This window comes from Lepidochelys kempii, chromosome 4, assembly GCF_965140285.1.
Source record: "Lepidochelys kempii isolate rLepKem1 chromosome 4, rLepKem1.hap1, whole genome shotgun sequence".
NCBI lineage: Eukaryota > Metazoa > Chordata > Testudines > Cheloniidae > Lepidochelys > Lepidochelys kempii.
This window is the reverse complement of record NC_136383.1, coordinates 96,385,663-96,401,735: the sequence shown is the minus strand read 5'-3', so window position 1 is coordinate 96,401,735 and position 16,073 is coordinate 96,385,663. Positions and strand designations below refer to the sequence as shown.

The 16,073-nt window shown below is 45.3% G+C and overlaps 1 protein-coding gene across 11 annotated transcripts in view; it reads right to left on the bottom strand.

The window, feature by feature from the left end:
• Window positions 1-16,073, bottom strand: part of APBB2 (amyloid beta precursor protein binding family B member 2) — a 319,944-nt gene that overhangs the window by 7,404 nt on the left and 296,467 nt on the right. For all 11 annotated transcript variants that reach the window (XM_073342186.2, XM_073342194.2, XM_073342189.2 and 8 more), the window contains 5 exons: window positions 14,124-14,238; window positions 5,099-5,186; window positions 1,959-2,042; window positions 1,226-1,341; window positions 162-341 (listed from right to left, as the gene is read on the bottom strand). In XM_073342186.2, the coding sequence (XP_073198287.1) occupies window positions 162-341; window positions 1,226-1,341; window positions 1,959-2,042; window positions 5,099-5,186; window positions 14,124-14,238 (583 nt within the window). The remainder of the gene's footprint in view (window positions 1-161; window positions 342-1,225; window positions 1,342-1,958; window positions 2,043-5,098; window positions 5,187-14,123; window positions 14,239-16,073) is intronic.

The following is a 16,073-nucleotide window of genomic DNA, read 5'->3' as shown; positions in this document are numbered from 1 at the left end:
GAGCAGGGGGTTGGACTAGATGACCTCATGAGGTCCCTTCCAACCCTGATATTCTATGATTCTATAGGGATTTCATATAATTGCAAATTTACAATTATTACTAATTATAGAATTAGTGAAAGAGCTAAGTACTACAGTTCACTCTGAAAAAGATCACTTACCATACATGCAGCCTGAACAGCTTCTGATACATTGCCTGCATTTGGTTCACACCAAAAAACATGGGATTCAAAATGCTGGTTCCCTGTATCCATAATGAAGGCAAATGTATGGACATCCTTGCCCACTCCCATAAAGGACAGGAACCGAACACGACATTCCACTATGATTTGTTCTTCATTCTGGTTATGAAGCAATGATCGCTCATTACTACACTGTAGTCAATACAACTTTTTGAGCTATTTCATTGATGTTTCTAAAATCCCTGGTGAAACTGTAGCAGTAGCGCTGAACTCTTATGATTTATCTGTACAGCATTAACAATGTGCTATGTGCTGAACTCAATTAACCCTTCTAAAATACAAGAAGAAGAGAGACCAAAGCAGTTGGTATTGGGAACACCACAGATTTTAGGTTATTTCAGTTTAGAAAAGACTGACCGTGGTAAGTCTTCAAAAAAAAAAAAAAATACTTATCCATATTGAATAGGGATTTTACCCTGGGGACACAGCAGCAGTGAAACAGACCTATTTCTTGAAAGTGTCACTCTACTGGTCTTCTGGGAAAATGCTTTGTATAAAGCAGCAGCACGAAACAGAGTCTGAAAGATTCCTTGTCTTTGCTAAATTGCAGAGGAGGACAGAGCAAATCTTAGTATTCAGGACTCTTGGCCCAGGGGTTAGGCTTGCAGTATTTGGGTCCCAAAAACCCCAGGAAAAGGTAATGCTGATACTTATTTTTTTATACCTCAAACATTTACAATTTCTTTCTAAGGGCATGTTTTGAAGGGGCAAATAAAACTGAGCCGAGCAGAAGTGACTGGTAAGAACCTTGATGTGCTGCGCTTTAACATAAAAGTGGGAGTTCAATTGTAAGATTTTTTTTAAAATCTCAGTCTTTACTAAATGGTCCCGTTGTGCACAGCTTACATTACTGGAGGGAAACGTCAAGTGAAACAAAAGAATACACTCTAATACAAACAAATATTCTATTACAGATGGGGGGTCTTTCCAGCTTTCTGAGACTGCACTATTAAAACTATTATGTTAATCTATTCCTAACTTACTCTTTCATTGATGACCGTCACAGTAGCATCAGCAACATTCATGGTAACTGGCATCCACTCCTCTTTGCTAGAGGAAGCCATAAGGTTTTCTATGGCACTGTTCAGCGTATCCATACCTAAAATGTAGAGGGAGGGAGAGTGGGATAAAAAAAAATGTATAAAATGAATACATAAAAAAAAATCTAGAAGAAATTATTTTTTTCACCTGGAAGCACAGAAAAGACGTTGCTTTAGATTTCTTAGCTAAAAACATTCTGATGGCGGGGGTGTAAGAAAAAAATGACTAGCTCCTGCTATCCCTTTATTTTTCATCACCTTGTAAAAACAGAATTAGTTGCCAGTCTTCTCCTAGGAGGCTTAAAACACTGGGACGGCAGTTTGTTCAGGTAGCATCTCACTCCAGTCCTATGCACTTACAACTCCCTTCTGACTTTTTAATTGTCACTGCTCATGTTGGGAGAGGGCGCTGCAAAGGGCTTTGTCTCAGCAGCCTTCCCAAAACATTCTGGCTGAAGAAGCATAAGCCTGAGTGAGACCATGAGCACTAGACAGCCCCATTCTCTTCTTCTTATGTGGAGGCTTAGTGCTGACCCCTGTGCATCCAGAACACAAGTAAAGAGCGTTGTTGCTCCTTGAACTTTACTTTACCAGTGCACATGTAGCCAGAATCTAGCCCTTTCAGATTTTATGTAAGTCCCTTCTAGCATCAGTTAAGAACAATGGTGTTACATACCCACTGGTTTAACTACAGGTAACATGCCCAAGTACTGGACGTGGAACTTCTGTACCAGCTCTGTCTTTGGTGTTGGGAAATCTACTGCATGGGAACAAAAAAAATCAATGCTGTTTATCAACATTCACGAGCAAGTAAAACACACTTTTATTGCACAGACAGAAGAAATAGCTTACCAAGTAATTTTACTCCGAAAATACTGTATTGATTAAAATAGATCTGCACTCCTTCTAGCTCATACAAGAAGATGTTAAGTGATTTCCAGGGGAATTAAGGAGGAAGATGATACAACTTCCAATTCATGTACACTAAAAATAGGATTGTGTTCAAAACATTTAGAAAACTTGCATGAATATGTCTCTAAGGTATGAGCATATATACAGGGCTGGCCTTATATCCAGCACAGCCATGTACAATTTGGCCTCTAAGGGCTAGTTCCACAAACGGAGTGTTGGCTCGATGTTGCAGTACCTAACTTTGTGTGTCCTACCACCCAGTAGAGCACAGAGCCCTGAGTTAGGTGTCCAGGCTATATAGACAATGCATGGGGAAAGTGAGGAGATTGAGGGATTGCCTATATGGCAAATTAATGTGCAGCAAGCCAGGGTATGAATCTACAGCTAGGATTGCCAACTTTCTAATTGCACAAAACCAAACACCTGTGTTCCCTGTAAGCTGCGTGCTTGGGCGGCTGTGCAGGAGAGATTCAAGTGCTGCCCAGCTGATTAGCACAGTGCGAACAACCAGCAGCATGTGCTCAGGGGCAGAGGGTTGGAGTGTGGGAGGGGGTGAGGACTCTGGGGTGGGGCAGACATTAGGGGTTCAGGTTGCGGGAGGAGGGTCCAGGCTGGGGCTGCAGGCTCTGGGGTGGGACTGGGGATGACGTGTTGTGTGTTCTGGAGGGGGCTCCAGGCTGGGGCCGAGGGGTTTGGAGTGCGGGAGGGGGCTCAGGGCTGGGGCAGGAGGTTGGGGTATGGGAGGAGGTTCGGGGGGTGGGCTCCGGGAGGGAGTTTGGCTGCGGGAGGGAACTCAGGGCTGTGGTTGGGGTTGCAGGAGAGAGTGTGGGCTCCGGAAGGGAGTTTGGGTGTGGGAGGGGGCTCAGGACTGGGGCACTGGGTTAGGGTGTGGGAGGGGGTTCAGGGTGTGGGCTCCAGCCGGGCAGCACTTACCTCAGGTGGCTCCCGGTTGGCGACGCAGCAGGGCTAAGGCAGGCTCCCTGCCTGCTCTGGCTCCGCACTGCTCCCAGAAGTGACCGGCATGTCTGACTCCTAGGAGGAGGCATGGCCAGGCAGCTCGGCATGGTGTGCGCTGCCTGCGCCCGCAGGCACCATCTTCACAGCTCCCACTGGCTACGGTCCCAGCCAATGGGAGCTGTGGAGCCGATGCTGGGACAGCGCATGGACCTTCCCTGATCACTCCTGCGCCTAGGGGCCACAGGGACATGCCGGCTGCTTCCGGGAGCTGCGCGGAGCCAGGGAGCCTGCCTTAGCCCCACTGTGCTGCTGACCAGACTTTTAACAGCCCGGTCAGCAGTGCTGACTGGAGCTGCCAGGGTCCCTTTTCGATCAGGCGTTCCAGTAGAAAACTGGACACCTGCGAACCCTATCCACAACGCATCAGGTCACTGCACAGTAACTCGCCATTTGGACACTGCTACAGAAGTGGATGTCCTGGAGTCTGGCTTATCAAACTATGCTTTCAAGCAGCAGAACGCTAAGCTGCACCCTGGGACTTTCACTGTGCTGTGGCAACATCCACTTGGCTTTCACCTGTGCAGCAAGCTGGTACGCTTTAAATTCGCACCCTGGGCACTCACTGTGTAGACAAGTCCTAAGAAGAGGACTCTCAACAGCTGGCACACTGAGCAGAGAGCCATCTGAGCTAGCCAATCGGAAATACTGAGGAGAGGGGCAGGGCCTAAGCTCCTCCTCTCAAAGGAAGTTGGGCACCTAACTCCAGGCCAGATGGAAGCAGTTATCTCCACTTTGGATTCATAGCCATGAACCACCCCCTGGAGTTAGGCACCTAAGCCAGGTCAGTGCTTTTTCAGTGAAATAGGAGCAGAAGTAGCAGTTTCCCCCCACCCCTTACCCCATATTGCCCAGTGGTTAGAGCACTCACTCAGGATGTGGGAGACCCCAGTTCAAATCACCACTCTGACAGAGGAGAGGGGACTTGAACCAAAGTCTCCCACCTCCCAGGTGAATGCCCTAATTGCTGGATTATGTGGTATTCTAGGGTGGGTCTTTTTCAGTTTCTCCTGTTGAGACTGTTCCACTTTGTATGAAATACTTAAAAAGAAGAGTCACTGGAACAGGGACTGGAACCTGGGTCTCCCAGGTGGGTGCCTTAGCCACTGGGCTAGAGAGTCACTCTCACTCTTTTCCTCTCTGATCTAATGACTATTTACATTTTTCATACAAAGTAGAATAGCCTCAACAGGAGAGATGGATTCCCTTTGTGAATCTAGCCCTGTGTTTTTAAACCATGCCTATGAACATGCTCTCTCTGTGCCAGGAGAAACCAATGTCTGTGTGAACAGCTGATGCAAATAAAAAATCCCCATGAACAACAAATAGCAGTGAGTTGAGATATTCAGTGCAGGCAAGTGGATTTAAAACATATACCTTGCATTAGTTACTGTGTGTAAGTCTCCTGGGCTGCTTTCAACATATCAACCATTACGCTAAGAGAAAGAAACACAAAGCCATTTTTCTTTTACCCCACGCTACAGGGTGCAGCACACAGTTGGCTGGAAGATTTGCTTGCTCATCAGCCTTTGAAGCTCACATTGATGCTGAAATCCAGGAAGGGTTTGGATCTGCTATAACTCCTCTGAACCCATTGATTAATTGGAAATATTTTGTTTTTATGCAGATCTGGCATATCATTTCCACTACTGAGCTGTGAAATTTACATATTTTGAAAGAAACCAGAAGAAATAAACAAGTTGCCATAACTGAGCAGAATTGCACTACTGTCAACATTACTAATAAAAGTATTTTGCTGTGACATCATCAGATACACTGTCTAAAAGACACTGTTAGCCTTCCTTTCAGCTCAATTTTTGTTCAGTACAACATTAAGGGACTGTATCTAAAACTGGACCATAATATAAAGTTAATTCTGGCACACAGTACCTTGCAGGGGAACATCCAGGGTGACATTTGTCCGTTCCTGTAAAGAGCTGCAAGCCACAGCTTTAGCATTCTTCCGTTCAGCCATAATCTGGAGAAGACGGCAATAAAACAGCATTTTCCCCCAAGATATAGTACAGTAGCAACTCCAAGTATACACTTGCTACTCTCATTACACCCCTAATCTGGGAAGTCTGCAATCAGTCAGAGTTCAAAGGACCAAAAGAGATACTAAAATTAATTTTCTTTCGGTTTATTTACAGTTCTCTCTTTGCGGGACTTAGAGCTACACACGGATACGAAAAGTGAAGTGAAAATTAGCAGTTTAAACATTCAAAACCTGTAGTGAGGAACGAGATAGAAAGAAGTATAAATAAATCTATGCAAATAAAAAGGGAAGAGGCACTTGTCATCCCGTGCACATTTCTGATCTACCTATTTACATTTACCCTCCTGAGAAAAGTTACCGCTGTGACCGTGGCTGTGTTGGAGTGTGATGTACAACTACATTTTGTTTATGTCTTAGTAATAAACAAACTGCCATTTTAATTAAACTTTACAGAGAGGTCTAGTGGTCTGAGCACAGGGCCTGGAGGCAGAAACACCTGCTCTAAGATCATGGCTCTCACAGTGGCTCCCTTGGTTTGTGATTATTATACTTGAGGTTGCTTTCTGTTTATGAGGCAATATTCATATTCTGGGCTGAATAAAATGAGAGCTGTTGATGAGAGTTTGTTAGCTTAGGAATAAGGCCCTGATTCAGTAGAACAAGTCCATCCAGTGGTATGTAAGAACGTAGTTAATTGCTTAGCTGACTCAGAGCCATAACTATCATTGAGGGATTGTCTACACCGGGGGTTTAAATCCACACTAACTCAGGCTGTTTGGCCTACAAATGCCTGTGCACAAGCAACATCGTTCCTTCGAGTGCACTAACTCCACATTTATCGCAAACTCTGGAGTCTTCTTTCAAGTTGGATGCAAACTTAGCGAACGCGGTCTATTGTTAGTATACACACAATGCTGCTTCACACTACTTTGGCCGTTCTCCAACTGCTATCCCACACTGCTTTGCAGACATGTATAAGCGACCTATCTGTTTACCTGCGTCCCCTCCCACTGCTCTGGAGTCAAACTGACAAGACGACATATCCTTCATCTGGCAGGATCAGACCATTTACTCCTGGAGTCCAATATATTGGTATTACAGCAATATTACTCCAGCAGCCTCTACAACGTGGCTCTAACAGCGGCTTGGTGCCATGCTGAGACCCTAGATCTCACTGCCATCTGGGGAAAAGCAGCAGGCCAGCAAGCTCTTGGGGCCAGCCACCAGAATAAAGAAGTGTTGGTGGACATTGCTAGCCAGTTGTCCACAAGGACACCAACTAGTACCAGATAAAGAGCAAACAGCTCAGGAGACTGTACACAACAACCCAAGATGTAAGAAGAGTGTGGAAATATAAGCGATCTATTTTTTGAAGAGCTGGACAGGATATTAAACAATTACACCGCTATAAACCCAAGAAGGTTGTGGATCCTGTGCACAGCTGTACCCCCTTCTCCCACCTCCTACTGAGGATGAGCGACAAGAGTCATTGGAGGAAGAACACAAGCAGCGCAGTGAAGAGCTCTCCCTAGAAAGTCATGATCTCTTCAGGACTCAGGACTCTGAGGGTGGCCATGTTGGAAGCCAGCTTGATTCCCAGACACAAACCAGCCCGGGACTGAGGAGGCAGATCCTATCAAAGGAACCTTGGCATGTAAGTATTGACCTTTACAATTTATTATTACACTATACCGCTGTGCTAACTTCTGTTCCAGTGCCCCACTTTGTGTGGATGTGAGCTAGAAGCCTTTCTGATTTCCAGTTCCCACATCCTTCAGACCTCTCTGTCCCCCTTCATTTGGCCTCCGCCCCCCACATACACATTCTCAAAATGGTGGCTGGTCTGACAGGGCAACCAGCTTCTGTCTCATGGGAAAGCCCAAACCATCAACTGTTCACAAGCGCATGGTGTAAAGGGCACCTATACATCTACCTGTTTTCCTCCTGACATTTGCCTTGAGGCTCCTGGCTCCCTGTGGGGTAGCTGTATGGGAACTGCCCGCAATATAGCTCATAATTCCCTTCCACTCCTACAGCACTTCAGAGGAGACCATCTTGGTGAATAACTTCACAGCATAGCTCGCTGGTCTGCCCTTTGCTTTTTTGAATAAGGCCATTTTCTGTTTCCTAGTCACTTACCTCAGTGTAATATTACTGAGAGTCAGGACAGCTTAAAGGGGATGAAGAAGGGATTAGCATCCAGCTCACTCCCAGATACCCACCCACTAACCCTCCACGACCACAGAAGCACCTGCAAAGCCAAACCAGGAACATAATTCCCAACACCCCATAGTCTTCAAGGCATAGTCTAAACTGCAAAGCGAGTGGCAGCAGCAGATTCTCATGGCTATGATGTAGCTGTGGTGGCACAAAGAATGGACTTCCAGCTTGAACAGTCTCTTGCAAGTCTTCTTCCTTCAGCAAGAGTCAGTATGGGACAATTTAGACTTCTTAAATCCCTCAAAGTTGCATCTTCCCCTTCATGGTTGGCCTCATGTTCTACTTCTTTCAATCTTAGCTCCATAAACCTTCTGTAAAAGTGTACCTTCTTCTGGAAGTTGTACATGGCCCCACCATTGCCATCCTCTTGTCAACCGATGCAGGACTGCAACTTGCCAGGATCATGTAAGTATCTCAAAGTTTGTGATAAAAATCAAACCAATGGGCATGAAGAATATGCCGGAACTTTTGATACTGAGACCTGTTTAGTTTCCTCTCCTCAACACTTTTTAATGGCCACGTTTCTGCCCTAACGGTATTGTCATCACTACTGTGTTGAACACTCATATCTTAGCTATCACACAGACATCCTGCAGCCCAGGGGCCTTTAGAAGACACTGAAATATCACTGATGCAAGACTGAGCCAACATGTGACATTTTCGGTGATAGAACTTCCTGCCATCAAATGACTACCCCGACAGATAAAACGATTCTCCCATTCTATATCATTGCCATTTACATGAAGCATCATCAAGTTATTCATTCCTATTTTACAGGAGGCATGCATAGCTTTGGTTTTATCATCACTGATCCTAAGTTTCATAGATTCTGCAGTTTTTCACAGCTCTTCCAGGATTTGTTGTAGTTGATCAGTAGGCTCACCAAGTAAGGCAATATCATCCACATTCTCGAGATCCTCTGAAGATGAGTCTTTAAAATTTCACAACTCCTGCTTTGGCCTCAGTCAGCTTTGACATCGGATAGTCTATCAGAACATTAAATAATGTGGATAAGAGAACGCATCCCTGGCGTATCCTTGAATCTACCCCAAATCAGTCTATAATACAACCATTGACCCTCATACCACTAAATGTACTGTGGTACAGTTCCTCCACTTGCCACACTAAGTCCTTCGGCGCCCTATACTGGCATAGCAGTAGCCACAGTGCTGATGGATGCACTGTGTCAAAAGTGGCTGCAAAATCTACAAATGTGATGTTAACTTCTTTTTGTTGCTCGTGTCATTTTCCAATACATTTGACAGAGCACATACAGTCTGGATGGTAGGTTGACCGGTACAGAAATCTCACTGCTTGCCTCTTCTTTTTGGACTGATACGGTATTTCAGCCAGTTCAGTAGAATGATCCTAAACCCCTTCCCTGGGACTGACAGCAGCATTATTCCCCTATAATTTGAGCAGGCTGAACACTCTCCCTTTTTTGAAAAAAAGGGATGATACAGCTCCTTTTCCAGTCTTCTGAACGAGTGGAACAGCGGTGGATTAGCATGGTGCAGTGTGTAGACGATACCTCTGAAAGACATGACCAGAAATGTGTATTTGAGACACTGAAGGTCATAACTGGATGCTCATTCTTGCGGCTTCTGCCACTTAAGGACAAAAATGGAAAATACTGGCAGAATATCGATGCGTGTGTGAGTGTGAACATTTTTGCAAATTAATGAGGAGATTCCCACCCAAAATGTAGACTACAATTTAATCTAAAAAGAGAACTGATCTGAAAACAGACCTACCACATTAGAGGAAGAGATACTTGCCATCAAACAGTTACGAAATGATAAAGCACCTAGTCCTGACAATATTTCATCCGAACTGCTAAAGAGTGGATGCCCAGATTTAGTTCACCGGCTTCACAGAGTTGTCTTACAAGTTTGAGGCAAAGACTGACGGGGAACATAATTCTCAGCCTGCGCCAACATTCAAGACATAGCCTAGATTGCAAAGACAGACCAGGAACTTAATTCCCAACCTCCCCCCTGACTCCATCCCCAGCCTCCAAAGTCCAGTTGCAAAAATCCCAATCTAGCTTCCATGCACATACCATCTCTGAAGTGCCCCTAAGACTGGGAAGAATCTCAGAGAGGGGAAAACAGACGTAAATGTTGAAAAAATGCATTAATAGCCTCTCTGGAACATGAACAATAACTGTTTGGGTTTCCCCCGCCTCCTCTCCCAGCCACGATACCTGCAGTGGCCAGATCCTCAAGGACAGAGCCTTTATCAACAGCTGAGTGACTGCCTAACTTGAGGGGGAAGAAACGAAGAACTCAGGAGACAATGTTCACAGACTACATAGCAGACTCCCCCTCAAAACTGAAAAAATATGGAGCCCTGGGGGTTGTATTTGAGGTTGGAGAGGGAAAGACAGGATGCTACCCAGAGAGAGCATTGCAGTAGCCAGAGACATTGCAGAGAAAGAGGGGAACATGCAGAGGCAACTCCTGGAGGCAATATAGAAGCAGAATGTTTGGCTGCAGTCCATGCTGCTAGCAGGCACATATACAACGCAGTGCCCTCAGCAAAGACCCAGCCATATTCTGCAACCCCTGGACAATACAGGGTACTGGGAACACCTACATATGTTCCCTGCCACATCTCAGTAGCCAGGCTCTCAGATGCCATTCCCCTCCCTGGCCCAAGCTCACGCTGTGAGAGAAACTGCCCTGGGAGCCCAGCTCTTTTGAGCCACCTAACACCCCTGAAACCTTTGAGCCACTCAACACTGGAAGGCAGCCAAACAAGAAGAGGCAGAGGCAAGACATACACTCGTCTGTGAACTGGACCACCCCATATTGTTGTTTGCTGCCCTCCACTGCACTGTGTCACTTCAAAAGCTGGGTCTTGTTGTTTTAATTACAGGTTTATTTCTGGTTGTTTAATAATACAAACCATTAAAATTCACTCTCAAAGAATCTGCAGTGCATGGTACACAGGAAAACCACCCATAAGACAAACAGCAACATTCACAATCCATCCTCCCCCCCGCCCCCGACCCCCAGGATAACACCTCGATGTACAGCTGATAAAGGTCATCACTAAGGAATAGAAAGGAATGGCCCGGGCAATGCTGTCAGGGATGCCTAGTGTTCCTCTTACTTTGAATGTCAGGCCTGAAAATATGCAGCTGTTTATAAACTCTGAGTCCTGGCAAACATTAGGGAGACGGTCCCCCCAGTTGTCCCAATAGAGTTTGGGAACCCCCTGTGTGCACAGCCATTGTTACCAACGGGAATGAGTGCTGTCAGTACAACCTGCTTGACGATGGTCCCAACAGTCAATCTCCCTATGCTGAATTGGTTGGCTATGGGCCAGAAAACGTTAGGGGATGGCCAACTGCTAAATGCAACAGCAACCCGTTTCTCAACAGCTATGGGGCAATGCATGGTGGTGCTCTCCTGCTGCAGCTCCGTGGCTAGTTTAGCGTGGATTTCAAAGAAAGTTGCCTTTGCCATCCTGGTCATCCCAGGTCTGCAGAACCCTCCTCTCCACCAACTGATGCTGGCCTCCTGAGCCGAGAAAAAGGGCTGCACTGTGAGAAGCTGCTCCAGGAAGACTTCCTGTAGTAGCAGTTGCCAGGTGTTGTCTTTGTCTTCCTCATCTTGTCCTCCTTCCGCCACTGCCGCACGAAGACCTGCAGCTGCAAGCTCATCATCTGCTTGGGGGTGCAGCAGGCAAAGTCCAGAACCAAAGCCCCCATCTCCAAGAGCTCAAATAAAGCTCACACAGCCTCTGTGCCCAGCATAGCAGCACAGAGCATTCTTAGGTCTGTGTTCACCATCAGCAATTTGAGAATGGCACTAGCCCACCCAGAGAGAGAGTAAGCATGGGACAGAGAGTGGAATCAGGGGATTTTTTGAAATCCCAGAATTCCACTGGTTTCCGCTATGCATCCTACAACCTGCAGGGAGAAAAATCCAAGAATGCACAGTCCATCAGTGAAGCAAGGGACCACAGGACACTCTCTGAGAATGTCACGCGCTTAGTATGCACCAGGCCCCCACCATGTGTCCAAGATGAGGGGCCCATTACCAGTTCCAGCCTCTCTTAGCCCATCCTTGCTGTACCCAGCTGCACCAGGTTTGCCCTAGCACTAAGCCTCCAGCTACCTGAACAGCTCCCTGCCCACCAGAGCCGAGGAACTACCTACTCCCCAGCAGCTCCTCAAGCACCCACCCCAGCCAGAACTGCCAGGTTTCGTACAGTTCCATGACCTACTTCTGCCACTGCTCAGGGCAAGGTGTATTACCCCTAACCTTAAGTTTAAAGTTATATGGAGTCATAGAGCTAAAGGCCAGAACAGACCTCTAGATCATCTAGTCTGACCTCCTGTATATCACAGGCCACAATGATGTGAGGAAGGCGAGAGGAAGCACCCAGAGGAAGGCAAAAAATCCCCAAGGTCACTGTCAATCTGACCTGGGGGAAAATTCTATCCTAACCCACATAACGTAACTGTGGATGTTCTAATTTTTCATATAGAAATGTCTAATTCTTTTTTAATCCTACTAAGCTCTCTTTTAAGCCTTTTATACAAACCCGTGGAACTCACTGCCAGAAGACAATTTTATCATCGTGTTACAAATAATTCCTTTTAGCAGATTTTAATTTGTTAACTTCCAGCTTCATTTGGATGCTTTTGTATTTTGCAGTGGAGCAAACAGAAGAATGTGGTTTACAGTACCTTACCTTTGCTAACCATTAAGTGTACCTCTATTTTAGCTTCTATAGTTATAACAGCACCCAGTTCCATAACCGATCAATCAAGCTGCCAATTTGTCTACTATGCTTGCAGTGTTTGTAACTCAAAGACTGCAAAACTCAAAATAAATATGAAAATAAAAAAAATCAGACAATTAAATTGACCACAAAGAAAAAGGAAACAAACGTCATTGATTTTCATTCTCCAAACTGAGAAAAATGTACAAAGCAAACACAAGCATACTTCCAGACACAAAATGTAACCTGAATTTTAAAACTTAAAGTTTTAATAATCCCAGGTACTGTTAGTAAGATAGACAACTAAATGTGTGTTTTATTTTGGAAGCATCCCTTTAAATAGACACATTTTAAACGGAAGAAAAAACAAATCAAAGAAGTTTTTTTTAAGGGACATGATCAACTTGAAAACTAGTGGAGTTTCAATAAGAGTTAAAAATAGTCTCAGGTACGTCCCCTGCCAATTTTTACAGATTTTCAGTCAGATTTTCCTATTTTGTAAAAGGCTTTGCTACTGAAGGAAAGACCAACACAAACAGAGGGCACTGATTAACTGACCATTCAGGGGAACAGAGAATTTGTCAAACGCACAATGGAAACCAACTGATGATAAAGAAATGTCTATCTCTAATCTCTTTCAGTTACAGGAATCTCATGTATTACTTGAAACAAAAGTAGGTACAAAAACTTCAGAAAAAAAAATTTTTAAGTTGATGGTGTCGCTAACAGATTTTTCACGCATTGGCTGCCAGAAGAATACCATTACTTCTAAAAAGGTCTGTTTTATTTAGCCATGACACTATTCACCATTCCAATTTGTTTCCAATAATGTTTATTACAAGTCTAGGGTTGCCAACTTTGTAAACGCACAAAACTGAACAGCCTTGCCCCGCCCCCCTTCCCTTAGGCCCCACCCCTTTCCCTGCACCTTCTCCAAGGCCCCGCCCCCCCTCACTCCATCCCCTCTCCCTCTGTCACTCGCTCTCCCCCACCCTCACTGACTTTCACTTTTGGGCTTGGGTGCGGGAGGAGGTGTGGACTCTGGGGAGGGGCCGAGGCTGAGGGGGTTTGGAGTGCAGGAGGGGCTCAGGGCTGGGGCAGAGGGTTGGGGTATGAGAGGGGGTGTGGACTCCGGCTGGGGATGAAGGGTTTGGGGTGCCTGAGGGGGCTCACAGCTGGGTCAGAAGGGGGTCTGAGCTCTGGGAGGGAGTTTGGGTGTGGGAGGGGGTTCTGACCTGGCATGGGGTTGGAGTGTGGGAGGGGATTCGGTGTGCGGGCTCTGGCCGGGCAGCACTCATCTCAGGCAGCTCCCGGAAGCAGCTGGCATGTCCAGCTCCTAGGCAGAGGGGCTGTGGGGTTCTGTGCACTGCCTGAGCCCACAGGCACCACTCCCGCAGCTCCCATTGGCCAGGAATCGTGGCCAATGGGAGCTGTGGAAGGGCGCTCAGGGTGGGGGTAGGGCGCGGAGTCCCCGTGGCTGCCCCTATGCGTAGGGGCTGCAGGAACATGCCGGCCGCTTCTGGGAGCTGCATGGAGGCAGGGAGCCTGCCTTAGTCCCACTGCGCTGCCGACCAGACTTTTAGCCACCTGGTCAGCGGGAGCCACCACGGTCCCTTTTCGACCAGGCATCCTGGTTGAAAACTGGATACCTGGCAACCTTAATTACGACTGTCCCACTGACCACCCTCATACTTCCCCTTTATTAGATAAAAAAGTCTTTAAGCTAATACACACATTGGTCAAATCTATAACAGATACTGTGGTCTTCAAATCTAAATGTTCATCTTCCCATAGTTTATTGACACCACTCAAGCCCCTTCCTTTACAAACTCTTAGAGTAACATTTCTCACTGTTAGCGCCACAGACTAACAGCATAAGGCCACAACTTAGAGTGCTGATTATAGTACCAGTTCTAAGAACCATTCACGAGGTTAATGAATGAGTTGTTATAATCCACTTGCCTTAGAACAGATTTCGTGCAGACTTGTTGCGATGGCTTTCGCAGGCGTATCACATCGAAACACGTGACATTTCAAAATTCTTGTGTCTTTGTCTCTTGCTACATAAGCAAAGTCTCTGCAGACAAAATGAATTAACACATTAGAAATAGCAGCATCTTAAAAAATAGCAAGTTTGGCTTTAATTTAAGAAGCATATGTCTGAGTTCTCAGAGAACAAAATCAGTGGCTCAGCCAAAACAGCTACCTCAGCAAATCGGCACTAACTTGACACCACTGCATATCCATGGAACACATTACCAGTCTCTGATGCTTACTCTCTAAAGAGCTCATTACAACGTTAGAACACTGAAAACTCATTGCGTTCATAACCCATAAACCCAACTGCAATTGTAAATGCAGAGGGAAATTTAAAAGAACATTTTATTAAATACTTAAAGAATAAAGACAGCTAAAGAAGAGGGAAAATAGTGTGCTTTTCTGCAAAGATTCATATTCAGCTTCTAAAATAATAGAAAATAAGACAAGCAACCAGCAAACTACCTGAATAAAGCTGTATTTCAAAGAATTAGAGAATGCTTAAAATATGCAGACAGTAATTAGAAATATGATTGCATAAGGGAGATGTGTGCCTGCTGAGCTTCACTCACATTAATTGACTTAAATTTCTGACATTACTATTTTTTCAAATGTTAAATAACTTTAAAGTAAATGCCCTGTAACAAAAAGATTGTTTGCCTAATACTAAGCACTCACACAGTATAGCATGGCTGTCAGAGTGCTGAAGTTCTAATTCAGCCTCACAACCATCCTGGGAGGTAGGCATTTCTGTTTACCCACCTTACAGATGGGAACTCTGAGGCGCAGCTGGCCCTGTAGTGTAGGCAGACCATACAGTAGCAGGATTGAAAGGGCAGCAGACACAACCCAGGCAAACCTTCAACTACCTTTTTCTGCAGCCTTCCACCCACCTTTGTTTTTCTTTTCTCATAATGTGCTGCCCCCTCAGCACACAGTCACTAACCTTTGCCACTTAGTCAACAGTCCCTGCCAACTGCAAATTTCTCTACCCCCAGCAGACTGGCTGACTAGAATTAGACTAGACATGGCAAGCTGACCCCCAGTCATTCCATCAGTATGAAGACACTCTTCAATGCCTTTCCCCTCAGAGGGAGGCTGATGACAAGGAGTCCCATATTGGAAAGTCTAATCCTTTTTTGCTAGTGCACACAGTGGGCCAAATCTTTAGCTGATGTAAATTAGTGAAGCTCCCTTCTGACCCAGCATCTCAAAAGTAAAACTGGACTAAAACCTCCAAATAGGTTGCATTCATCAGGCCTCAAGGTGAACTGAGGGAAAAGGGTATATTTAACTATGCTATCTCTGAAAAATTATTAGCTATGGAAAAAATGAACTGTTACATAAAACCATCATGAATTTTATCTCGTGAGGGGGCCTGCACATTAATCAAGCTTGCTGGTCCAGCCCTGAAGGGTTTGTAGGCACCACGTTTGTAAGCATTTAGGGTCCCCCAGTCACCCAAACACTTTTATTAGCTCTGGTTGGTACTGGAACAGTAAGTATGTATTTCTAGACTTTCTGAAACTTTGGAGTGTTTTTTAAAAACTACAACCTTCTAATGTCCCACCTTTCAAGCATTTTTGTTTTTTTACCTACAATTCCAGATATTTTGTATCTTGTTATAACGGCAACATTCTAGCAGAGCTGTTTTAAATGAATGGATATGGATTTAAACCATAACTCTATCAGAGTTTCTGATTAGAAACACTCAGTCTCCCTTCCTCTTCCCTCCTCCCCGAGATCCCTGGTAATGACTATGCCCCCAACACTGCAAAGAGAATGGATCCCTGTGTGCAGCATATTGCAGGATTAGGGCCTACTCTAATGGAGTGCTGATTTAAAGGCTAAAATCTGTGTTTATATGAATTTAAA